Genomic DNA, 26,226 nt, shown 5'->3' with positions numbered 1-26,226 from the left:
TGAATAGCTAGCAAAAATTTTCTACCCTTTTGCAGGTTATTTCTTGATTCTGGAAATTGTTTCCATTACTTTTCAGAAGATTTTGAATTTGATGCAATCCCCTTTGTCAATTCTTTCTCTTCTTTCCTGAGCAGTTGAAGTCCTATTCAGAACAAAGAGCTGCTAGAGTCGCTCAAGTGGTAGAGCACTTGCCTAGCAAGTGCAAGGCCCTGAGTTCAAACCCTATTACCACCAAAAAAGGAAAGATAAAGAAAAAATGAAAAGAATAAAATCTACAATGGTGAAGTCCTATTCAGAAAGGTGTTACCAATGCCTATGTCTTCAAGTGTTTTCCATATGCTTTCCTCTAGCAATTTCAAAGTTTTAGATCTTACATTTAGGTCTTTGATCCATTTTAAATTAATTTTTGTACAGGATAAGAGAACAGGATCTAGCTTCAATCTTCTAGACGTGGATATCCAGTTTTCCCATCACCATTTGTTGAAAAGGCTGTCTGTTCTCCAGTGTATGTTTTTGGTGCCTTTGTCAAAAATCAGATGTCTAGCTATGTATTTCTTTTATTACTACTCTCAAATGCTTCTGTTGAATCAGCCTTTTACTTGATGTTCTTTTTAAAGTTTGATAACTTTTGGCATCTATGATTTTATCACATAAGTAACATACCCTCAGCCAAAAATTGGTATTTGAATCCAAAGTGAATGCTAAGTTCCAAGTTCTAAGGTAAATCGAGTTTTAAAGGTAGGCAAACATCTAAAGCTCTTCATTTTCTCTTTCTCTCTCTCTCTTTCTCTCTCTCTCTCTTTTTCCGGTAGCCCAGGGCCTCATGCATGCTAGGCAAGGGCTCTACCCCCTAAGCCTTAGAGTTCTTTCAAAGTAAGAGTAGATGAGGCTCAATGAGGCATTAAAATTATGTTGCCAAAGCCTTTTGTTTTGTTTTTATTTGATAGTACCGGAGTACCATCACTCAGGGCCTCACTCTTGCTAGACAGGTACCCTACCCCTTGAGCCGCTCCACTATCCCTTTTTTGTGTTGGGTATTTTTGAGATAGGGTCTTTCGAACTATTTTCCTGGGCTGGCTTTGAACTGGGATCCTCCTGATCTCTGCCTCCTGAGTACTAGGAATATAGGCATGAGCCACCAACACCCAGCTCAAAGTCATACTTAGAATTAATCTACTTAATTTGATGAATATATCTGGTAATTTATCTGGTACAACATTATGGAATTGTACTGTCTCTTTTGGTATCATAAAATGCCAGGTCATGCCTCAGGAGACTCGAATGAATCATTTAACCTTTCTTGGTTTTACTCCTATTTTAAGAAGATAATGGGGCTAAAGTAGGTAATTACTTATCTGTTCTCCAGCTGTAAAATTTTCTGCTTATTGGATGCAAAATTTAGGAAGCATCTCATCTTCCAGAATTCAGTACTAAGTCTATCATTTTTGCTGTGCTCAATTAAAAAGAGAGTTTTAAAGGGAATGGGGAAAAGAAAAGCTTAGTGGAGAAAGGGGAAAGCTTTCTTTTATTACTAAAGCCCCACAATGCCACATTCTCTGAATCTGGCTGTTTATTATAAAATCCAGATAGTAAAGCCAGAGAGGACACTTTTGTGATTTCTGCCAGTTGTACAAGAAGTGAAAATGTTAAGATAGCAAAGAGTAGATGAATTAAGAGCTTTTTATAGAGTGAAATCATAACTAAAATAAGTACTTTTTATTGAAAAGCAAATTATTCTTAGTATCAAACTTTCATTAAAGGTTGAAGGAAAAAGAAAGCACAGATATAATAAAATGCAAGTATCAGAAAACCTTTATGATGGTACTGCTGCTGCTTTCAACGATGATGATGAATTAAATAAACAAAGAATGATTGAAAAGACTAATAACCAGCAACTTCCTATTAAGGAGAATGAAAAACATGATGGGTAAGACTACAGCAATCTTTAACAGTAGGTAATTGTTATTGTCCTATAAAACCAATTCTAATTTTGGCTAATACTCATTATTAACAAATTTTTTGCTTTTATTGGTAATATTCAGCCTTGCATGGTAATTAGAAAAACAAACAATGAGATAATATTGTTCAAGTATATTGGTAAATATTTCATTAAAAATAATAACCAGTCAAAGCTGAGGAAAATGACATTCTTACTCAGTGTTGTTAAATGAAGTCGGTAAACACTTTTGGGAACAATATAGTAGCATGTATCAAAATTTCAGATATATATTATTCTTTTAACCTAACAGTGTCACTTCTGGAACAGGAAAACATGACTCATACACATATATATATACATATATGTTAAGGACATATCTTATATATTACAAATAACATACCATAGATGAATATATAACATGCACATTATGGATATATGTGTTAAGGCTTTTTATATAAATGTAAATGTGTAACATATATATATACATATATATGTGATAAACATTGTCAAAACAAAGAGTTGTAATATTTAGTGTAAATATTCATCAATAAGGAAATAGTTAAATTGTCATAGCCATAAAATAATGTAGTATGAAAGTTTTCACAATTATATTTAAAACATGTAATTCGATGACATATCTTAATCAAATTTTGTTATAATACTTGTAACCTGTGCTTAGTTACAAAATAATCTTTGTGCTACAATGGTATTGTACCTGTTACCAACAAAATAATTAGTTATTAGATTTTTGGTTTTTTTCACAATACATTAGTATTCAAATATTGGACCCTCTGATTAGTCTGTATATTGCTAATGGGTTGCACATATTGTAGTAGTTCAGTATATTGAGTATTAAAATTTCACCAAAGGATCTTTGATATATTAAACCAGGAATTGTCAGTTTTTCTTCAAAGAAAATGTTTAACACTTAGCAAACCATCAAGTCTCTGTTGTTATAGTCTGAAATCTGTTATCGACAAGAAGAGAATGGGTATGTCTTCATTCTAATGACATTTGTTTATAGGAACTGCAGATACAACTCAGTGGTAGAGTGCTTCCCTAAAATGCACAAGGCCCTGGGTTCCATCCCAACACATAAAAAATTTATTTCCAAAAAGCAACGGTCTGGATTTGGCTCATAGGCACTAATTTGCTGAACCTTCTGTGAAACTCAAGATGCTGCTACTTCCTTGAATCTTTTCTTTAAAGTTACTCTTCCTGCATGCAGGTTATCATCCTTTTTAAAGATAATATATTTCAGTATACATCACACCGTACTTTTCAGCAGTGTCTTCATATACAATATGCAAAAAAAAAACTCATTTTCTAAAATAACACTGAGTTTCTCGAAACCCTTTTATTTCTGTTACAGAATTCAGTTTTTATTTTTATGTATTTATTTATTTTTGTAGAACTGGGGTTTGACTTAGGGCTTCTTACTGGCTAGGCAATGCTTGAGCCATACTTTCAGCCCCAGAATTCAATACTTTTATGACTAATTACTTTGTGTATTTGACTAGTATAAAATATTCTAGAATTACTTGATTTTTATCAGGCAATGCTGCCTTTGAAATGTAGTCTTTCTGTAGGTTTTATAAGTATGAGCAAAATGATAATTAGCTTATGTAATGCATAACTAAGAAATTTCAAGAGGTACTTTATTTTACAATTTTATAAAGTTATTATTTAGTGCCTTGGTCCAGCATTTTTAGTGCCATATCCATGTAATTTAAGAAACTTTAAAGTATTACAAATATACTACATAATCATTATATATAAATTAAAAAATACAGACAAATAAGAAGAAAATTGTACCAGCCCCAGTCATGCCACTTAGCTCTGATGCCCTTGAAACAAGGATCAATACTCAGAATTAATTTGTGTGTGTGTGTGTGTGTGTGTGTGTGTGTGTGTGTGTGTGTGTGATGCTAGGGATCAAACCTAGGGCCTTATGTATGCTAGGAAAACATTTTCCCACTGAGCTTCACTCCAACCCTTCATTCTTTTTTCTTTGTTGGTTTTTGGGTTTAGGTTGGGGGTTTTTGGTTGCTTTATCAGACAGCGTCCTGCTGTGTAGCCCAGCTGGCCTTAAACTCATGATCCTCTGGCCTCTGCCTCTCAAGTGCAGGGATTACAGGGATTACAGGTATCTGTCACCATACCTTGTCCTCCATTCATTCTTGAATTACTCCAGTAATCTTCACTTCCACTCCTCCTACATAATTGTTTTTTCCCAAGGTTATCACTGATTTCACTTTAGTAAATCCAAACATAATTTTTTAGACTTCATCTTATTTAACCTATCAGCAGTATTTGACTCAATAACTGCTTCAAAACTCTTTTTTGCAAATGGCTTTCAAGACATAACTTACTCACCTAGTTTCTGTCCTGCCTTTTTAGTCCATCTACGTTAGTCTGTTTTGGTCTTTATCCCTCACCTTTTACATATTGAAGTGTCTTACGGCTCAGTTCTTGATTTTTTTTTTTTTAAGGACTTTTACTCCTTTTATAAAGTATTTCCAAATTTGTATCTCCATCCCAGATCTCTGCTTAATTCCAGATTATATATCCAACTAACTGCTTGACATCTCTCTTTAGTTAGCTGTTGGGTATCTCAAAACTGCCCCTCATTCCTACTTGAGCTAAGGTCATCTCTTCCAGTTGCTCTGCCAAAATCCCTTGGTGCTATTTTTGACTCATCTGTTTTTCTTTTACTCCTCACATCTAATCTGTCAGCAAATTTTATCAGTTCCACCTTCAAAATACGTGCAGAAACTAGTCACATCTTCCATTTGCAAGTTACCATCATGTGCTATCTTGAGTAGTATCATAGTCTCCTAATAGGTCTTTTTGTTTCTTTATCTTGAATCCACTTTCCACCAGTTCTTAACACAGTAGACCTGTCAGACTATGTCATTCCTCTTCTCGGAACCTTCACACATAGGAAGCCAAAGGGCCTCCTGATATCTGTAGGCAATACATGATCTGGCCTGTTTTATCTCTGATTCAAACTTATATTTTCTTCTCTTTTACTACACTCTAGTCACATTAAAAATTATTGGAAAACATTACATTAATTATCACTTAAAAAGTTTATGGATCTGTCCTGACAATTTTATAAATATATGCATTTTTATATCCTTTTGGCTGTTTGTAATAGCTATATTCTCTATATGAGTTTTTTGCATTTAGTGTAGATACTCATTGTTTTTCTGGTACTTGTGAAAGTTTTAATTATGGTAAAATGTAACAAAGGAATTGCAAATTTTATGTTTTATTAAGAAAAATGAAATATAAGGGTAATAGATTTAATAAACTTACAGAATTACTGCCAAAAGATTAAACACCTTCAATATCTGAAGTAAAAAGAATATCTGAATTTATTGCTTTCTATGATAAGGACTAGCTATTCTGGCCAAGCTCTTCTAAAAGCAGCCTGCTTATAGAAGGTTTTGGGAAGAGTGGAGTTTAAAAAGTCAGTCAACTTGCACAAGCTAAGTGGGTTGACATCTGTAACAGTTTGGTTATTTAAGCACTAGTGTTGATTGGTTGGCACTATGAAGAATATTTATTGGTGTGAATTTGTCTCAGATTGGCTGTCTTTCAAGAAGCAAGTGGTAACTGGGCATGATGGTGCACACCTATAAAAACTAGTTACTTTTTGAGGTGAAGGCAGAGGATCTTAAGTTTGAGGCCAGCCTGGGCAAAGTTAAGGAGACCCTATCTCAGAAGCAAGTACAAACAAAAGAATTAGGAGTGTGACTCAAGTGGTAGAGTGCTTGTCTAGCATGTGAGAGGCTCTGGTTTGAATCCTCAGCACAGTAAGAAACAAAAAAAGAAGCAGCAAATGGCTGAGATTGATTTGATGATTTGTTGGTGAGTGAGGCCAGTGATTGATTGATTGCATAGAGTATTTACTGCCATTGTTGCAAGTGAGCCATTTCCTAAGGTTGCTGCTACTTTGACCAGATGTTTTCTATTTAAAAGTTGCTTCCCATCAGCTGTTCAAAATGAAAACTGAATTCACACTCTGCAACTATAGACTTATTTTTTAAGTTGAGCCCAAGAGAAATTGCTATTGCTCGTAGAAATATTGTACCACCCTTTTTTCTTTTTAGATATTTAGTCTTAAGTAGAATAATTACCAGTATAACTTCCTTGTAAGTAATTGTTAGTTTTTGTTGTTTTTTGATACTTTTAGGGGCTCATGCTTAGCTCCTAACATAATCTCTGGAGGAAAATTTCAGTATCTTTGCAAATTTGTGTAGGTATATAATAGTGATAGTTAAGTTATTCATGTGTTTATTTCATAAAAAGTAATTATTATGGTCTGTAAATCCAGCTTTTTATGTTAGCATTAGATACTAAGCTAAGAGTATTTTAAAATGGTTACTAAATCATTTTATTTTCAAACAAAATACAATAATCAGAATATTGATACTTTTAAGTATATATAATGACATATAGGTATCTTTATGTTATAGTTTTGCCCCTCAAGATAGTTCTCTGATTTATTCTTTCATGTTATATGTCTCATGCAACTTTAAAAACTACATTAAAGTTAAACATTATGTTTAAAAACAAAATTAAAAATGTAGCCAAAATCTGATTATTTCTCCCAGGTCTAAGAATCATTGCCTGTAGGCAGTGAGCTCCAATCATTTACTGTAGCATTCATCTCATACTCTTTGCTTCTCTGTGTTTTACTCGCTTCCTTTCAAATTCTTAGGAAACACCTATGTCTTTGTGCTTACATTCTCTTCTCTAAGTAGATTCTCTAAGTAGAATGATTTCCTCCCACTTTTCTTACCTGATAAGCTTCACTTTTACATTTACCTCTCCTGCAAAGCTTTCCTTATGCTTAGATAACTTTTCACAGATCAACACGTATATATCACATTGTATCATAATTATATTTTGTGTTTTTTGAAACAGAGAATATACATTTCCTTATATTTAGCTAGTACTTTTCTTTTTTTTTTTTTTCATTTTTCTTTTATTATTCATATGTGCATACAAGGCTTGGTTTATTTCTCCCCCCTGCCCCCACCCCCTCCCTTACCACCCACTCCACCCCCTCCCGCTCCCCCCCTCAATACCCAGCAGAAACTATTTTGCCCTTATCTCTAATTTTGTTGTAGAGAGAGTATAAGCAATAATAGGAAGGAACAAGGGGTTTTGCTGGTTGAGATAAAGATAGCTATACAGGGCATTGACTCACATTGATTTCCTGTGCGTGGGTGTTACCTTCTAGGTTAATTCTTTTTGATCTAACCTTTTCTCTAGTACCTGGTCCCCTTTTCCTATTGGCCTCAGTTGCTTTAAGGTATCTGCTTTAGTTTCTCTGTGTTAAGGGCAACAAATGCTAGCTAGTTTTTTAGGTGTCTTACCTATCCTCACCCCTCCCTTGTGTGCTCTCGCTTTTATCATGTGCTCATAGTCCAATCCCATTGTTGTGTTTGCCCTTGATCTAATGTCCACATATGAGGGAGAACATACGATTTTTGGTTTTTTGAGCCAGGCTAACCTCACTCAGAATGATGTTCTCCAATTCCATCCATTTACCAGCGAATGATAACATTTCGTTCTTCTTCATGGCTGCATAAAATTCCATTGTGTATAGATACCACATTTTCTTAATCCATTCGTCAGTGGTGGGGCATCTTGGCTGTTTCCATAACTTGGCTATTGTGAATAGTGCCGCAATAAACATGGATGTGCAGGTGCCTCTGGAGTAACAGTCTTTTGGGTATATCCCCAAGAGTGGTATTGCTGGATCAAATGGTAGATCGATGTCCATCTTTTTAAGTAGCCTCCAAATTTTTTTCCAGAGTGGTTGTACTAGTTTACATTTCCACCAACAGAGTAAGAGGGTTCCTTTTTCCCCGCATCCTCGCCAACACCTGTTGTTGGTGGTGTTGCTGATGATGGCTGTTCTAACAGGGGTGAGGTGGAATCTTAGTGTGGTTTTAATTTGCATTTCCTTTATTGCTAGAGATGGTGAGCATTTTTTCATGTGTTTTCTGGCCATTTGAATTTCTTCTTTTGAGAAAGTTCTGTTTAGTTCACATGCCCATTTCTTTATTGGTTCATTAGTTTTGGGAGAATTTAGTTTTTTAAGTTCCCTGTATATTCTGGTTATCAGTCCTTTGTCTGATGTATAATTGGCAAATATTTTCTCCCACTCTGTGGTTGTTCTCTTCAGTTTAGAGACCATTACTTTTCTTAATAAATGAATTAAGGTGGGAAACAGTCAGAATTTTACCAAAGTTTTTTTTATTCTTTCCCAGTAGAATTATTGGAAAACATTGTTTTTTTAAAAAAAAAAAATGTTTTGTTTTTAAGTAGTGATCCTGCCTTGTATATGAAAGAAGTAAAGAAAAATGAAAATGAAAAATGCACTTCCAGAGAATCTGTGATTATACCAGTGTTCAAGAAGGCTGATTCACTAACTGGCAGTCTACTGTGTGGAAAGAATGGTTGCAGTTTAAGTGAAATGCATCAGGATGAAGCAAGGTAAAAATCCATACATCCTTTTATTTCTCTTTGACAGAATGTTTGCACTGATTATTTTTTCTGAAAATAAAACAGAATAGTCTTCAGGCAAAACCAGAGAATACTTTCCTATATCACTGTTGTTGTTTGATTAAGATGTAGACAAGTGACTTTGCCAAGGAACAGAATCAATAAAGGGGTGTAATGAAGCCTGACTGTACTGGACAAGTGTAGACAACTCTCATAGAATATTTACTGGGATAGCCAATAGGGAAATGAGTAATAACTGAGGAAGAATGCAGGATTTAAGAGTCTTCTTTAAAAATAGAAGCTTTTAGAATATGTTTGCATGCTATTGGAAAGGATCCAGTAGAGATGGAAATGTTCCAGTAAAGAAGGATGTGTTTATTCAATTCACTTTTGTTTCTATGTATTGGATACATTAGAAAGCTTGATACATTACAGTAGTAAACTAACTGCCCTTAGAACGTCTATCCATATTTTTTATTGTAAGAAGTTATTGTTCATTCTGAATTGGTTCAGAAATGGGGTACCCTAATGCATATGGTGGTCTAAAAATTAACACAGATTTTCTTAAATTATGTAATTGAAAGCATACAAACATTTGTGCCATACTAAGTAGAATTTAATCATTCCTTGTGCCTGTGATGGTATCATGATAAGTAGCTATATGCCTTTCTAAGGTGGTATTAAATATCAAGTGTACCAATTTAATAGTTGTTTATATTCTGGGGTAAGGGGAATGACTTTCCTTACAACAGAAAAGTAAAGTATTGACAGTCTAGCACAGATTACTACTTTTGGATTATAAAGTTCTAAAATATAAAAGCCTTGTTTCCCCATACCAACAGTGTCATTGATACATATTATGTGCTCAATAAATATTTGTTGAATGCATGATTAAACAGTTCAGTAGATTAGGGCTGCCTAATCTACTAATTTCTTTAGGAAAAAATATATTCATTTTATTAATGTATGTTTACAAATTGCCTGGGTATAAAGTCTTCCTATTTTTAAAAAATTATTTGTAAGATTCAGAAGGTAATAATATCTAGAAATGGGATGATAGTATTGATTTATAATACCTAAAAACACTTGAAGTTAAATATTACTTTGACAGCATATTGTAGAACACATTTCTGAGTTTGAATCCTGGGTCTGCCACTGACAACCTGTATGGGCTTGGGAATTTACTTGGCCTTGCTTTCGTCTTTTATAAAATGTATAATATATGTTACTTACCTTACAGAATTGTTGCGAGTATTAAAATGAGTTTAACACATGTAAAGTGCTTAGAAAAATGCACAATAATTGCATACTAGGTCCCAAAAGCTAGCTCCTACCACCATTTAAAAAGGATTTCCTTTATATAAGGATTTAAGTAACATTTTCCAAATGGGTTTAGAAATTTTGTTCTTATTAATTGGTGGAGTGATTCAAGTGGGAGAGCACCTGCTAGCAAGTTTGAGGCCCTGAGTTCAAACCCCAGAACTGCCAAAGAATAAAGTTCTCATTGACAATAACAATAGCAACAACAAAAAAAAAGGTTTGTTTCTTTCTATCAAATAATGTAAGTAACATTATGTTTTTCCTTTTGATTTGACTGTTGGAAACTTTGATCTAAGTTTAATTATTTGTTATGATACTAATATTAGTATTATTATTTGTTCCTTATGGTTATTCTTTCTGTTTATAGTTGAATATTTTAAATAGAGTCTGTAAACTTTATGAATAGGAAAAATAAACTACAAATAGAGATTTTGTATAAAAAGATCACAATCTTAGGTATGTTTTGTATTTTCCATACATTTGCTTGAAAGGATTTTATGTTCTGTTCTGTTTTGTTTTGTTTTAGGCCCACAAAGAAAACATCTAATGAAAACAACAAGGTATTGTGTTAAACAATCAAAAATCTTAGTTCAATGAAAAAATAAACTATAAAAGCAAAGTGATACATTATAAAATATAAATTAAAAGATACATTTTAAAAGGTAAATTGAAATAATAGAGAACCTTGTGTAAAGACGTTTGCTTTAAATGTGACTAAATAACAGTAGTTTTTTTTTTCTTGGTGGTGATGGTACTGGGTTTGAACTCAGGGTCTCACACTTGCTAGGCAGGCACTCTACCACTTGAGCCAGTCCACCAACCCTTAAAGCCTGGTTAAATAACAGTAGTCATTGATAAAAATATCCTTTGACAAACATTTGTGAAGGACAGGTTCACACCTATAATACCAACTACTTGGGAGGCAGAGATCAGGAAGATTGTGGTTTGGACAAAAACCAGGCCAGTTAGGACAAAACTTAGACCTCCATCACAATCAATGAGCTGGGTGTGGTAGTGCACATCTATGACCTTAGCTCACCTGGAGGAGTAGGTAGAAGGATCGTAGCCCAAGGCAGGACCTGGGTTAAAAATGCCAAACCCTATCTGAAAAATAACTAAAGCAAAAAAGGGCTGGGGTGTATGTTGCTCAAGTAAAAGCCCTGAATTAAAACCTCTATACTGCCAAAAAAATTTTTTTTAAGTTCTTTTAAAAAATGCCAGTGTTTCTGCTTATATAAAAAATGACTAATTACCACTTTTATACAATTAACTTGTGGTATAAGTATTTTGGGGACATTTTGAAATAATAATATTTACTTTATAGGTCAGAAACCAAAGAAATGCTATGGATGATCTTGATGACTTTACTCAGTCATCTGAAACAGCCTCTGAAGACTGTGAGCTGCCTTACCCTAACTATGAGAATATTTTGCTTCTAATTGAGCAACTTAGAATGGAGTGTAAAGGTAAGACTTTTGCATATATATAAGGCTATTTTCTTTGGTGGTACTGGGGTTTCAACTCAGGGCCTCTTGGGAGGCAGGTTTTTGAGAGGAGTCACACCCCAGACTTTTATTGCTTTGTTTTTCAGGTAGGGTATCATGCTTTTAGCTTGGGACTGGCCTTAAATTGTGATCCTCCTGTCTTCACCTCCCATGTAGCTGGAGTAACACATGTATACCAACACACCTGGCTTGTTTGTGTATATGGGGTCTTGCTAACATTTTTCCCCAGGCTGGCCTCAAACTGAGGACCTCCCAATCTCTGCCTCCCAAATAGCTTGGATTACAGATTTCACTAGCAGGCCCAGCCAAATATCAGGCTTTTTTTTTTTTTTGCATATTTTAGTAATATATGCTCACATTGCTTAGAATTACACCATAGAACACTAATGTGTTATAGTGCTATTCATGTCAGAAACAAGCTTTATATTAAATAAAATGAGGACTATTGTTTACTATCAGCTAAAGAGTTAGGATCATTCCCACTGCACTTTTCTCAGTGTGAATGGCATGCCCCAACTTCTTATTGACTCTGCTTATCTCCTGTGCCTTTATCATTATCAGGTTAGGTTACATTGTCTCTACCTAGAATACTGCAATGACTTGAGCATTGTTTTCCCTGCTGTTCTCTCTCCTAAAACCATGAACTACTCTATAACCATAATTCTAAATTTTTTAAAATTCAGACTTAATCATGTTAACCCCTTGCTTAAAGCCCAGCTATCAATTCTGTAAGCTTTATCCTGCATCTGTCTGTGTACAGCCTCTGTCTTACATGTTGGTGTTTCCAAAGGAGCTTTTTATTTTGCATAGCTTCAGTGAGGGTCTTATTGATATAGAATAAATTGTACACATATAAAGTATACAATTTGATAAATTTATACATACGTATTTAATCACCATTATCAAGATAGTTAACAAATCCATTACCAACAAAAATCTCATCATGCCTCTTTATGCTACCTTATTAATAAACCAACAGAGTCACACATAGTGGTACATGCCTATAATCCTAGCACTCAGAAGGCTGAGGCATGAGGTTCCTGAATTCAAGGCCACCCTGGACTACATAGCAAGATTAAGACCAGCCTGAGCTACTTAGTGAGACCCTGCCTCAAAAAACCAAAAGTAAAAGAAAAAGAAACTGACAAATTGTTTTCCATAAGTATTTACCATTTTTCATTCCCATCAACAGTATATGAGCAGTCTAGTTCCTCCCATCTTCACAAATACATAATATTGTCACTTTTGTTTTGCTTAATTTTAGCCATTCTAATGGTGTGTCTTAGCACATCAGCATGGTTTTATTGTGCATTACATTAGTGACTAATAATGTTGAGCATTTTTCCATTTGTATTTGTTCTTTAATGAACTATATTTCTAAATTTTTGCCAGTTTAAAGTTAGCTTATTTGTTATTTATTGAGTTCAACAAATATCCTGTTAGTACAGGATAAAAAGAAGAGCAGAAGTTTTAAATTTTAATGGAGTCCATTTTATTTATTTGTTAAATTATGGATTTTTATTTTTGTCATATCTAAGATATCTTTATCTAGTACAAGGTTATAAAGAGTTTCTCCTATGTTTTCTTCTAGAAATTTTACATTTTTAGGTCTTATATTGCAACCTATGATCTATTTTCAGTTCATTTTTATATAGAGTGTAAGAATTTTGTGTATATAGATATCCAGTTATTCCAGCACCATATAGAGAAACCAACAGTTGAAAAAATTCTTCTTTCTCCACTGCACTGTCATTGTTTCTCTGTCAAAAATAAGTTGGCTGTTTATGTGGGCCTATTTCTGAACTTTCTATTACATTCTATTGATCTATTTAGCTTTCTTTATACCAATATCACACTTGTTACTTGTTTTGAGTATTCTGGTTTTATAATTCTTGACATCAACTCTCTTATTTCTTTCTTTTGTTCTTTATTCAGAGTTATTTTGGCTATTCTAGACTCTTTGCACTTCCATATGATTTTTTTTTTCAGTGCTGGTGATTAACCTCAGGGCCTTGTGCAAGCACTCTGCCACTGAGCTGCATTCCAAACCCTCCAGATGAATTTTAAAATCAGCTTTCATTAAAAAATAAGGAAGCCAGCGAGCCTAGTGGAAATGAGATTGAAGAGCATTAACATCTTAATAATGAATCTTTGACTCCCATTTAGTTTTATCAGTAATATTTTATAGTTTTATCATATAAATATTTTCATATTTTATCAAATGTATCTGTATTTCAGCTATTTTGACAAAGTTGTCATTTTTCCTTTTTTAATATATTTTTGTTAATTGTCATGTAGTAATTGCAGTTTATGGGTCTATAGTGTGAGATTTCAATACATATCTACAATGTGTAATGATCAGATAGATCAGCGTAAATAGCACATATTTATCATTTCTTTAGTGAACATTCAAAATACTTTATATTGGTTATTTTGAAATATTGAACTGATTATTATCAACCATAGTTATCCTACTAATACATTAGAAGTGATTCTTCCTATCTGCTTGCACCCCTGTACCTCTTAACCTTTCTCTCTTCTCTACTCTTCCACTATCTCCTAGGCTCTGGTAACCACTATTCTATTCTCTACTTTTATGAGATCAACTTTTACAATAGAGAGGAGAAGGCTTATCACTAAAAGTGACTTCATTTATTTTCTATACCTTTTTCTGTTTAATTGATTTTATTTTTTAATTGTTCAGTGTGTTTGGATTACTATAACAAAATACTATTGGAAAGGTAGATAATAAATAAACAGAAATTTATTTCTCAAAGCTCTAGACTCCAGGAAGTCCAAAATCAAGTCTCTAGTGAATTTGGTGTCTGGGGAGGACCTGCTTCCTTCTTCATATTATAGCCTCCTTTTCCTTGTGTCCTCACATGGCAGAATGAGTGAATAAGCTCTCTCAGGTCTCTGTTTTTTAAGAACCCTAATCTCATTTATGAGGGGTCTGTCCTCATTATCTAATTACCCCTTCAAAAGATCCACCTCCTAATACCATCACCTCGGAGGTTAGATTTTAGCATAGGAATTTTGAAAGGACACAGACATTTGGATTATAGCAAATGCTTTTTATTTTCTTTATTCTGTTTGCTTTGGGTTTCATTTTTCTTTTCTGGTGTTAAGTTAGAAGTTAAAGTCACTGATTTAAAATTCTTTTAATACTTCAGGACTAAAAAATTTTACTTAACTCTTGTAACATCATAAAGAACAAAATTATGTCATTTGCAGGAAATAGAAAATGGGAAATCATCACATTAAGTGAAATAAGCTAACTCAGAAGGACAAGTATTACATGCTTTCTCTTATATGCAGAATCTAGATTTGAAAAAAGAAATGGACATGAAAATAGAAGGGGCACTATTTGGGAAGAGGAAGAAGACCAGTGAGAGGATGGAGGGAAGATAAGAGAAGCTAATGAGGGGTGTGAATAGAATCAAAGCGTATTACATATGTGTATGATAATGTCATGATGAAACCCATTAACAATGTACAAAAATAACAAAAAAGAACTGCTACAGCTATGTTCCACAAGTTATGATATCTTGTTTTACTTTCATTCAGTTCAAAATTCATCGTAGCTTCTGTTTTCATACTCTTTGGCCCAGGGTTATTAGGACATGTATTAGTTTCAAATATTTGAGTATTTTCCAAAGATGTTTTTGTTAATTAATGTCTAATTTGATTGCTTTGTGATTAGGGAAAATACTTTACATGGCTGAAATTATTTTATTAAGTACTTAATCCTTTTATTAAGACTTACTGTATAACCTTAGAATATGTTCTGTTTGGGTAAGAAGAATGATACTGTTAAGGCATAGTGTATTATTGCTGATTTTCTGCTTACTTATTCTGTCATCTATCTCAACATTGTACTTGTGAACTTGTCTATTTTTTTGTGCAGATCAATTAATTTTTGCCTTGTACATTTTGAAGCTGTTACTGGGTACATAAACTTCCAGGATATGTATCTTCTTGATTAATTGAATGTTTTACCATTATGAAAAAACCTTGTTTATTGCTAGAAGTAGTTTTTGCTATGATAACTACTTTTGTATTAATATAGCCATTTCTACTCAAACATCTTTTGTCAGGTGTTAGTGCAGTATATCTTTTTTCATCTTTTTAATCAATTTTTGTCTTTGAACTTAAATTGTATTTCTTATAGGCAGCATATGGTTGGATTTTACTTTTCTATTCAGTCTGACAATCCACCTTTCAGTGCAACTTTTAGACCACTTTTACTTAGCTTGATATTTAACCTTAAAAATGTAGAGGTTAGGACAGTTAACCTGTGTGCAGTTGAAAATCTACATATACATTTTCATTCTCCAAAAATGTAGCTACTGGGCTGAAGATGTGGTTCAATTTTGCTCTGGTAATTTTGAAGATGGGATCTCCTGAACTATTTGCCCAGGCTGGTCTTGATCCAAGGTCTTTCTGATCTCAGCCTCCCAAGTAGCTAGGATTTACAGGTATAAGCCACCTGCACCTGGCTGGCTGTTCCTTCTTGTTCTTGTTCTTATGAGCTTTTTAGGTGTATCAGAACAGTGCTCGGGCTAGGGTTAATTTCCTTTTGCTGAGGCAAGACCTTTCTGATGGCTCTGCCCATTGTCCTGTGAATTTTTAAGTCTGTCCAACCTGTCTGGTAAGAATGAACATTCTTCCTGATGCTAAGTGAGCACCAGGCACAGTGAAAAGAAAGTGAGGAAAAGCTGAGGCACCTTCAGAAAAGAAAAGGAGAGACTCACTAAGAAAGAATTTGCAACATTTATAAGTAGCAGTCCTTTATTAGGGAGAACAGACCAGAGAGGGGCCCTCAGCCATCAGTAACACTCTGAGAGGGACAAGAACATGGCTTTCTTATGGCTGGGGTCTTAAGCATGCTCTGGCAAGAAAGTGGGAGGTTGGAGGGAGATGAACGATAGGTAAGGTGACTGGGAAGGAAGATGGGGGAGGTATTGGTGGGAAGGTCATCGGGGCTGGGCTCTCTTATCGGAGGTAGCAATGTTTGAATTGTTTCAGTGTTTCTCAACATTCTAGCATTTTAAGCTCTTTGATATGTGTGTGTGTGTGTGTGTGTGTGTGTCATGAGGGTGTCATTTGTCTTCTGGCTACTTCCAGCTGGCTGGGGGAAAAGGGGATGTTGTTGAGCCTGGAGAGTTTGTAGAGGCATGATGGCCTTGAAGTGTTCTCCTGAGGTGGCTCGGGAAATGGCAGTAATACATTCCTGTAAAAATTTTTGAAAAATATTAATGATGCATGGTAGGAACATTAGAGCCAGACAAACAAGGATGAGAGGAACTGCCAGTGGGATGAGCTCTGGGTACAAGGAGGAAAGAATATTAGTAGGCTGTGATGATGTTAGTTCTTCTGCCCTATCTTTGAGTTTCTTTATCCTATCCCATCCCTAACTATGCCAGACTTACTGGTGAAAAAAACAACAATCTTCTCCTAGGAAGAGGCATAGCCCATCTTTTTCAGCTGTGAGAAGATTTAATCCTCTCCTGTTTTGTAGGAACACTGCCGCTAATAAATTGATCTGGTCTTGGATTGCAGAGGTCCATAAGGCAATATCATTAAGACTTTCTTTTAGAGCTTCTGACTGTATTTGGAACTGGCTAATTGACACCCCTAGTCCAGCCAATCCTGTCCCAATTCCGGTGCAAAGACCCAGTCCTACCACCAGGAGGGTGAGACCATGTCTCTTTTTGTGTGTATAAAGCTGACAGTGGGGATGGGGATGATTTTTGAGTTAATGGTGTATAAAACAGGGAGATTAAGAAGCCGAGTGTACAAATTCCCGTCCAGTTCATAGACAAACATGTATATACTTGTGACCCACACAGAAAGAAGATTCCTGTGGCGGGGAGGAGGGGGGGAGAGACATCCCGTTAATTCGAAAAAGAGGAGGAGTTCTAGCCAATCTGCATTTTGTTCTCTCTTGTATGAGCAGAAGGAGATGAAGAGGGAGGCTGTTAGGAGGGGCTATAAAAGGGGGGAAGAGGCATTGGTGGGTGTGGGGGATTCCATGATGAGTTGGTGCATTGGCAGGTAGAGGAAAGGCCAGGAGTGAGGTGTAAATAGTAGTTTGCAGTTATTTTTGAAGAAGGGATTTGGGTAGAGTCCCAATATATTGAAGACTGGGGTGGAGTCTCCCATTCCAAAAGTCTGAAAGGACTGTAATGAAGTTACCCTGCAGGGGAGAATAAAGGTATGGTGAAATGGATAGGTTGAGGGTCAAGAAGTAGACCATTTTGATGTATTTGTACCTGTTGGAGTTGCCCACGATGGGCAGTGCATGAAAAAGAGTCTGTGCACATCAGGAAATATTAATGGACCCTATGGATCTAGCATCCATAAAGTGGGGTTTTTTAGAATCCATAAAGGTGCTGTCTCATAGAGGTCAGCTTGAGCTGTAGCACCTGTTACAGGAAGAGGTGCTTTTGGAGGTAATAGGGGTGTTAATTGGAGTTTTAAATCAAATAACCCCTGAGAAGCGGATTCAGCATTATTGCTTTGTGAACGGCAGGTGAAGAACATAGTGCCTATGTGAGTTGTGCTCTGATGCAAGGTTTCTCTTGTGGTGGTCCAGTCTACTAAAGTGGCAGAATGTGCAGTCCATCCCTTTTCAGTGGACCTAGTACAGATCCAACAAGAGGAAAGATTAAGATTGACAGCTACAAGTAGTTAGGCAGAAGCTGTTAATCAAGGGAGAGTATGCAGTTAAAAGAGATGGGGCCATCAATGCCTATTGAAGAGGTAGGATGAGGAATGCCTGTGCAAAGAGAGTAGAGGCAAAGAAGAGATTCATAGTGAGAGGAATGGTGAGGATTGAATGTGAAGAAAAGGCAAAACGAGAAGAAGAGTGTTTGGTCAGGCATGAAATTGATGAGATCTCCTTGTAGCCAAAGGTCCAAGATGATCTCTGTGAGGTTTTCTTGTAGCAGGTGATAATTTTCAAGTTGGCTTTGAAGTGTCTGGAGAAATGTCTGGTACAGTTGGAGGAGTTGATTCATCAGTCTCCTGGATGGAGGTTAGAAGCATGATATGGATCTTGGTGGATCCAATCCTGAAACAGGAGAGAACAAGGGGGTGGCAGTGCATCAAGGGGAGATGAGGCTCACTTTATAGAAGAGACATGTACCAAGGGCTTATATACATGTAGTTTAACAGCAGTGGGGGTTGTTAAAGTAACCCATAGGGAACTCTTCTAAGAAGATTGTAAGGGGAGAGGGGGTACTGGTCCCTTGTAATAAACCCATTCCCCGATCTGGACTGGGTCGGGGTTTGCAGGAGAAAGAGAAGTGGGTATCCAGGTATGTCCAAAGTGTTGTCCTCATGTAGGTTAGTAAAGAAGAAAGCAGGGGAGGGGAATGTTAGCCCTTTTTTGTGTAGGAAGACCCGGTGTTACTAGAGGGCAGCCATACATGGCCTCAAAAGGGCTAATTAGTAGAGGCTCTTGGGGAAGAGCTCAGGTACAGAGGAGAGCTAAAGGTAATAGTTTAATTCTGTCTAGTTGAAGTTCCTAAGTAAGTTTGGTGAGTATGTTTTTTTAGGGTGTGATTGGCCTTTTCTACTTTTCCAGAGGATTGTGGATCATATGGGTTATGGAAGTGCCACTTTGACCCAATATAGGAGGTCAATTGTTGAACAATGGTAGAAGTAAATTCTGGTCCATTGTCTGATTGTAGTGATATAGGAAGACCAAAATGAGGAATGATCTCCCTGAAAAGTATGGTGACTACTGTGGAGGCTCTCTTGTTAGTAGTGGGGAAAGCTTCAATCCATCCTATTAAAGTGTCAATGAAAATTAGAAGATACCTGATGTGCTTAACAGGAGCATATTTGTAAAGTCCACTTGTCAGTCTGACCCTGGTAAGTGACCTCTTGCCTGATGGGTAGGAAAGGAGATGGGCTGGATGGTTGCGCTCTGGTTTTGGAGCATATAGCACTAGAGGATGAGATTTCCTTTAGTGTTTTGTGGAAGTTAGGGTTGGGAGTGATATGAGTTTTAATAAAATGAAGTAAAGACAAAGGGTTAGAGTAGAAGACTTGATGAAAGGCAGTTAGTATGGGTTTAATTTGTTGTTCTGATAGGTATTATTAAGAAATCAGTATCATTGGTGCTGGCTAGCCCCCTGAGTTTTTAATAGTCTTATCTCTTTTTTTGTGTAATTATAGTGAATTGGTAGAATGGCAGGGGGTGGGAGGGTTGGACAGCATTTGTTGGGCCACCTGTTTAGCTGTGGTACCTGCCAAATTATGGCTAATACATATGAAGGTGTTATCCTTTTGATATCCCTTACAGTGAAGGATGGCAGCTTTGTGAGGGAGGGTGGCCTCTTGTAAAAGGGCCATAATATGTTTTGCATTGGTTATTTGGGATTACTTAGTTAAGAAACCCATTTCTTCCAGATCTGGCTGTTGGAATGGATGATGCTGTATGTATATTTTGATTCTGTATAGATATTAACCAACTTATTTTTTGCCCTTTGTCATGCTCATGTAAGAGCATACGGTTCTGCCTGTTGGGAGGTAGTTATAGGAAGAAGGCTGTTGGTCTCTGTTATTGTATATGTACTACTATTTTGGTGCTCCTCAACTATGGTGTATCCTACTCTAGCTGCAGAGGTAGAGCTGCCGTCTATGAACCAAGTGCGGGCATCAGGTACGGGGTGTCTAGGATGTGATGAAAGGTTGTAAGTAAGTCATCAAGTACCTGAATACAGTCATGAGTTGGGGACTCTGGGTTAGGTGGGATGCTTGAGGGTAAGAAGGTAGCAGGGTTTACTCGCTGACATTGCCAGAAAGTTAGAACAGCTTGTAGGAGTGTGAGATTTGAACATGAGATTGGGAGATGGAGTTGAGAGCTTTGTGGCTAATTAAGTCCTGAATATTGTGAGATGACCAGACTGTCATAGGTAAGTTAAAGGTTATTTTTTGAGCTTTTGGTATTAAGAGAGCTGCTGTGGCCAATACTTTTTAGGCAGGCTGGCCAGCCCTGTAAATGTGGTCTCGCTGTTTTGAGAAGTAAGCTATTGGAGCCACTGAGCCTCCTGCACTTTGGCCACCAGGCTCAAAGGTTGGCCTTTGTCTGACTGTAGGTATAGGTGAATAATTTTGTTTGGATTGGGATAGAAAGTGCAGAAGCCCTTGATAAAGCTTGTTTGAGGAGATTAAAAGGGGTCAGGAGGGCCCTGGGGCAAGGTAAAGAGACTCATCTGTGTCTCCTCTAACAGTGTCATATAGTAGTTTGTCTATTATTGAATAATTAGGAATCTAAATTCTAAAATACCCATTTAATCCTAGAAATAAAAGAATGTCCCTTTTTATCTTGTGAAGAGGAATTTGGAGTATGACAGTTTTTCTGTTTTGAGGTATTTGATGATATCCTGGAGTTAATGAAAGTCCTCTTGATAAAGAAATGTGGGGGAAAGATCTGAAGGAAAGCTCCCTCCCCGAGCTGGGCCCTGGTTTCACAGGCGTGTTCTCTCCCCCTGCCAGCCCCAGTTTCACAGATGTGTTGGTGTGGTATGCTGTAACCTTGTGCTAGTATGAAATGTTGTAACCTCCCAGTGATAGGTTAACTGCCACGTTTGCTTTTGTTCTTCCCACGTGCTTTCTTCCACATTCTGAGGCATAACCCCCGCCAGCCTTGAGCTGTGGGGCCGGTGCCATTTTTGGAGAGATCCAGGGTGCTAGCCCACTAACATAATAAATCTTCCTTTCCGCCAGCCACCTGGGTTTGAGTCTTGCTCTTGCTAGTCCAACATTCTTCCCACTATGAAAAAGATTGAGGTTGAAATAAGTTGGGCCTTATTCTTGATACCAAATATCCCCAGTGTGCTAATGAGTAGAATAATGGTGTGGGTCTCGCATAAGGATTTTGAGGGGCTACATAGAAGGTAGGTCATCTATATACTGGCTGAGGTTGCTTGGGAAAAGAGGGCATTGAGATCCTGCTGTAGGGCTTGGCCAAAAAGGTGGAGGGAGTCTCTGAATCCCTAGGGGAGGACCAGGTTAATTGTTGGGTGTGATGGATAATGGGATCTCTCCACATGAAGGCAAATAAGGGTTGGGAGGAGGGATGTAAGGGGATCGTAAAGAAGGCATTCTTGAGATCCAGGATTGAAAAGAAAGAGGTTTGGGGAGGAATCTTGAGATCCAGGATTGAAAAAAAAGAGGTTTGGGGAGGAATCTCGGAGAGAAGAGAATATGGGTTAGGAACCACAGGATGAGTAGGGTGAACAGCAGCATTGATTTTTCTGAGGTCTTGGACTAGTCTAAAGGAGCTATTGGGTTTTTTAACTGGAAGGATGGGCATGTTGTAAGGGGAGTTAACAGGGATTAAGAGACGAGAGGTTTTGAGTTGATCTGTAATTAATTTTAGTCCTATGTGTCCCTGCCTGGGATATTGTGGAATGACAGTGGGGACAGAAGGGTCCTTTAGAGTGATCCTAACAGAAGTATGATGTGAAGCTATGAAGGGTTGGGCTGTGTCCCAAACCTGGGAATTGACTTCCTGTAGGAGGTGGGGAGAGGTTTTGAGTCGTGGAAAGTCCTGTAGAGGGAGGATAATGTATGGACTGGCAGGGATTAATAGACGGAATAAAAATTGTGGCTCCAAGTACATGGAGTATGTCTTGTCCTAGTACTGGATAAGCCAGAATAACCAGGAAAGGGTGAATGAGGATTTAGATCCAAAGATACAATAGACATGGGGTGTTATGCTGGGCACGTTTGGTATGCCATTTACCCCTACAGTTGGGAAGGAGGCCTTTTTAAGGGGACCCACCTATTCGGTTAAAATTGATCTGGATGCCCTGGTATCAAGGAAGAAAGAAATATGTTTTCCCGATACTGTCCCAGTTACCCATGAATCAGCGGACTCAACCAGTGGCAGAGGCTTTATGATCCGGGCCTTGTCAGTCCTCCATCAGAAACATTGGTATTGATCTACAACCGGGAATTTGAGGCCATGCACAAGGAAAAGACTGTTTTCCCTACAGACCGTCCATCTTCCAGTGTCCCCATTGTCCACACTATGGGCAAGGCCTTATCGGTGGGCATGGATTAGGGCAAGATTTTGCCCAATGCCCCAGGTTTCTTCACCGGAAGCAAGCCTCAGAGGGCTGTTTGCCGGGTTCTTTGGGCTGATATGAGGCATCTGGTTTTGGAGAAGAGAGGCCAGCATTTGGTATTTTTATGTGGGTATTTTTATCCCTTAATTGGCCTCCCCTTCCCTATTGTTAAAAACCTTAAAGGCTGTATTAACTAAGGTTTATTGGGGAGTCTGGGGACCCTCTTCAAGTTTTTGTAGTTTTTTTTGGATGTCTGGAGCTGACTGACTGATAAAGTGGAGGTGTAAGAAAATACAACACCCTCTTGAGAGGCTGGGTTTAAGTTAGTGTATTTGGTCATTCCCTCTATAAGGCAATTGAGAAAGAGGATGGGGTTTTCTAACTGGATCTTGTGTGACTTCCGTAATCTCATCATAGTTGACTTGTTTATGACTATGCCTCCTAATAGGCAGGAAATCATAATGATCCCGGAAAATTGATTCCAGGTCCCCATCTTGATAGTTCCACTGAGGCTTGTTCCTAGGTACTGCCTCAGTGGCGGGGGGAGTGTCCATTGGGGTGTTGTTCATGGAGTTGGTCAGCGTGTTCCACTGCCTTCCATATTCTCTCCTTTTCATCCTCCATGAGGGTGTCATTAATAATGTTGTAAATGTCACCCCTGTGAGTGCATAGACCCAAGTATAGCAGAGGAATTCCTTATGGTATCTTGTTGGATTATCTGAAAAGGAACCCAATCTTTGTTTGATTTAGAAGCTATCATCATAGAAAAAGGGACATGGGCCCTAACTGTGCCTTCTACTCCTGCCACCTCTCATAGGGGGAGAAAGGGCATTGGGTGGTGGTGTGTAGATGTGGGTAGCTATAAGGGTGCAGATGCATGTACTTGAAACCAGGTGTGGGGAAGGGACAAAGGAAGGGAAGGGGCTGGGCCTGAGGAAGGATTTTCTAGGTGGGATGGAGGACCCATCCCGAGTAGAGAGGGGGTCTGGAGAAATTGGACTGGGGGGAGGGCAAGACCAATCAGGAGGGGAGGGTTCATCAGTGGGATTTGAGTCAAAGGTTGATAGGAAGGAAGGAATGAAGGAAGGAAGGAAGGGAGGGAGGAAGGAAGAAGGAAGGAAGGAAGGAATAAGGGAGGGAGAAAGGGAAGGAAGGAAGGAATAAGGGAGGGAGAAGAAGGAAGGAAGGAATAAGGGAGGGAGAAAGGGAAGGAAGGAAGGAAGGAATAAGGGAGGGAGAAAGGGAAGGAAGGAAGGAAGGAATAAGGGAAGGGAGGGAGGAAGGAAGGAAGGAAGGAAGGAAGGAATAAGGGAGAAAGGGAAGGAAGGAAGGAACTTCCTTCAAATGGAACTGGGCCATTTGAAAGGCTTACTTCCTTTGTTTCCTGTCTATCAGGGACTTTGTCTTCATTGCTTAAAGTCCATTGTCTTGAAATCTGTTGTTTAATGTATTTTGTCTGGGTTTTTTGTGGGTTGTTTCAAGTAGCAACATTGATCAGAAACAAACTGCAGTAGACCCTCAGCGCATGCTGTAGATTGGCTAGAATGGTCCTTCATCCTCTGCCTCACTGCCTTTTTTTGTGTGTGTGTGGTCCTGGGACTTGAACTCAAGACCTACACCTCGAGCCACTCCACCAGTCCTTTTTTGTGATAGGTATCATGAACTCTTTACCTGGGCTGGCTTCAAAACGCGATCCTCCTGATCTCTGCCTCCTGAGTAGCTAGGATTACAGGCGTGAGCCACCAGTGCCTGGATAACTGCTTCTTGTTCATCCTTCATTTCTCACTATATCCATCTCCTCTTCAGGGAAACCTTTCTGGATCCAGTGTAAATCAAATTCCTGTAAGTGATCACAGAACTCTTTTTTTCTTACAGTTTATTCAAATTAATCATGGTCATTTTATCCTTCTCCATGATATTTTTCTTTTTATTTTATTAGCAGGTGTTAATTGTACAAAATAATGGGTTTCCTTATGATAGTCTCATACATGTATATAATGTATTTTGAACATATTTCCCCCCATTCTCTCTCTTGACACCCTCCATCCTGCTGGTCCCTTTCCTCTTGCCTAATATTTCCCCTTCTACTTTCATGTCTTTTTAAAGTTTAGATTCCACATATGAAAAAAAACATGAAATACTTATTTGAGGTTGGCTTATTTCACTTAACTTGATCTCCAGTTCCATCCATTTTCCTACAGACAACATGATTTGGTTCTTCTTTATGGCTGAACAAAATTCCATACCACATTTTCTTTTTAAGCTAAACAAAAGCAGGTGGCGTCTCATCTGTTTTATCTGCAGAGCTTAGTATAATGTGTTACACATTGTAGGCACTCAGTATATATTTATTTAGTATATAAATGAGTAAATATAAAAACATACAGAGCTTTCTGTTCAAAAAGTATGCATTTTATTTATATCTTGTTTTCTCTCTGATGCAGATTTTATTAGCCTATTGAAAATCCGGGATGCAGTTCATGCATACAAAAAACTGATAGAACTTAAAAAAAGTCAATGTGAAGAACTTACAGGAAAAATTAAAAGAATGGAAAATAAGGTTAGTGGACTACAAAAAGAGCTATCAGAAATAAAAGAAGCAAAATCACAGTTAGAGCATGAAAAAGTGGAATGGGAACAAGAACTCTGCAATTTGAGGTATGATATCTTAGTTTTAAAGAAATGTTTGAGCTGTTTATCTTATACTACAGACATCTAGGGGAATTTTCCTAATTGCTTGCTTACTTCTTAGGGCTTTGTTGATCTTTTAGAATATGAATTCTTGGAAATAATATAACAAGTTTTATTATCTATTCTTCTAATGTGTTCTGCTTGAGCGATTCCACCAGCCCTTTTTTGTGATGGGTTTTTTTGAGATAGGGTCTTGCAAACTATTTGTCTGGGCTGGCTTCAAATCACAATGTTCCTGATCTCTGCCTCCTGAGTAGCTAGGATTACAGGTGTGAGCCATCGGCACCCGGCAAGTTTTCTTAATTTATACATTTTCTTCTTTTCTCTCTCTGTCTTGTGTGGTGTGTGTGCTGCTTGAAATTGAATCCAGAGGTTTGTACATGGTAGGCAATCACTTGACTGCCACTGAACTATGCTACAATTTTATTCTTAACATTGCATGAAATACAAAGTAAGATGGGAAGTGATTGCTGATTTGTTTACTCAACATCTCTCATACATATATAAAATTAATTCAAATTTCTGTGTTGAAAGAACATTTAATCTTTCTTACTGAATTAAATAGTTGATCCTGTCTTATTCCAAGATAGATTTTTAAATTGCCTATGAAGTATATAAAAATCATGACTGGATGTACGACTTAAGTGGTAGAGTGCCTTCTTTGCAAGTGCAAAGCCCTGAGTTGTAACCCCAGTCTCACCAAAAAAAAAAAAAATCAACAAGATTCATTGAAAATGTCGCATAAAATATTTCCTTAGCCTTGGATTACAGTAATATGCATTTATGCATGTATTATGTGAACTGTTGTCTTACACTGTAAATCATTTTTAGGGATAGCTAGTATTTTATGAAGATAAAATTTTATTTCTAATGAATTTATTCACTTATAAATGATAACTTTAAAAATTAAATTATGTATTTTAGTTAAGGAGCAATTATAGTTGTATAAAAAGATAATTTTTAACTTTTTTGCTGAATAATTTAAAAATTACTTTTCCATAACATTTACCAACATTCCAGAAATTTACCAATTAGCAGATTATTCTTTAATTATCACCATCAAGTATGTGTGACCTTTAAAAGAGATTGAAGTGAGAAATTAAAATCATAAGAAATGGAAAAGTATTTGAGAACATAGAAATTTTATCAGAATAATAAG

At 37.0% G+C, this 26,226-nt stretch overlaps 1 protein-coding gene across 15 annotated transcripts in view; it reads left to right on the top strand.

The window, feature by feature from the left end:
* Positions 1-26,226, top strand: part of Ankrd30a (ankyrin repeat domain 30A) — a 107,435-nt gene that overhangs the window by 42,686 nt on the left and 38,523 nt on the right. For 10 of the 15 annotated variants that reach the window (XM_074079482.1, XM_074079480.1, XM_020179689.2 and 7 more), the window contains 5 exons: positions 1,761-1,927; positions 8,285-8,455; positions 10,311-10,344; positions 11,109-11,250; positions 24,821-25,034. In XM_074079482.1, coding sequence (XP_073935583.1) covers positions 1,761-1,927; positions 8,285-8,455; positions 10,311-10,344; positions 11,109-11,250; positions 24,821-25,034 — 728 coding nt within the window. Of the gene's footprint in view, positions 1-1,760; positions 1,952-8,284; positions 8,456-10,310; positions 10,345-11,108; positions 11,251-24,820; positions 25,035-26,226 lie in introns of those variants that run through there. The other 5 variants (XM_074079488.1, XM_074079487.1, XM_020179687.2 and 2 more) reach the window with 4 other exon arrangements.

The sequence above is a fragment of the Castor canadensis genome, chromosome 7 (assembly GCF_047511655.1).
Source record: "Castor canadensis chromosome 7, mCasCan1.hap1v2, whole genome shotgun sequence".
Taxonomy (NCBI): Eukaryota; Metazoa; Chordata; class Mammalia; order Rodentia; family Castoridae; genus Castor; species Castor canadensis.
Note: the sequence above shows the minus strand (reverse complement) of the source record. Positions and strands in the feature narration are given on the sequence as shown.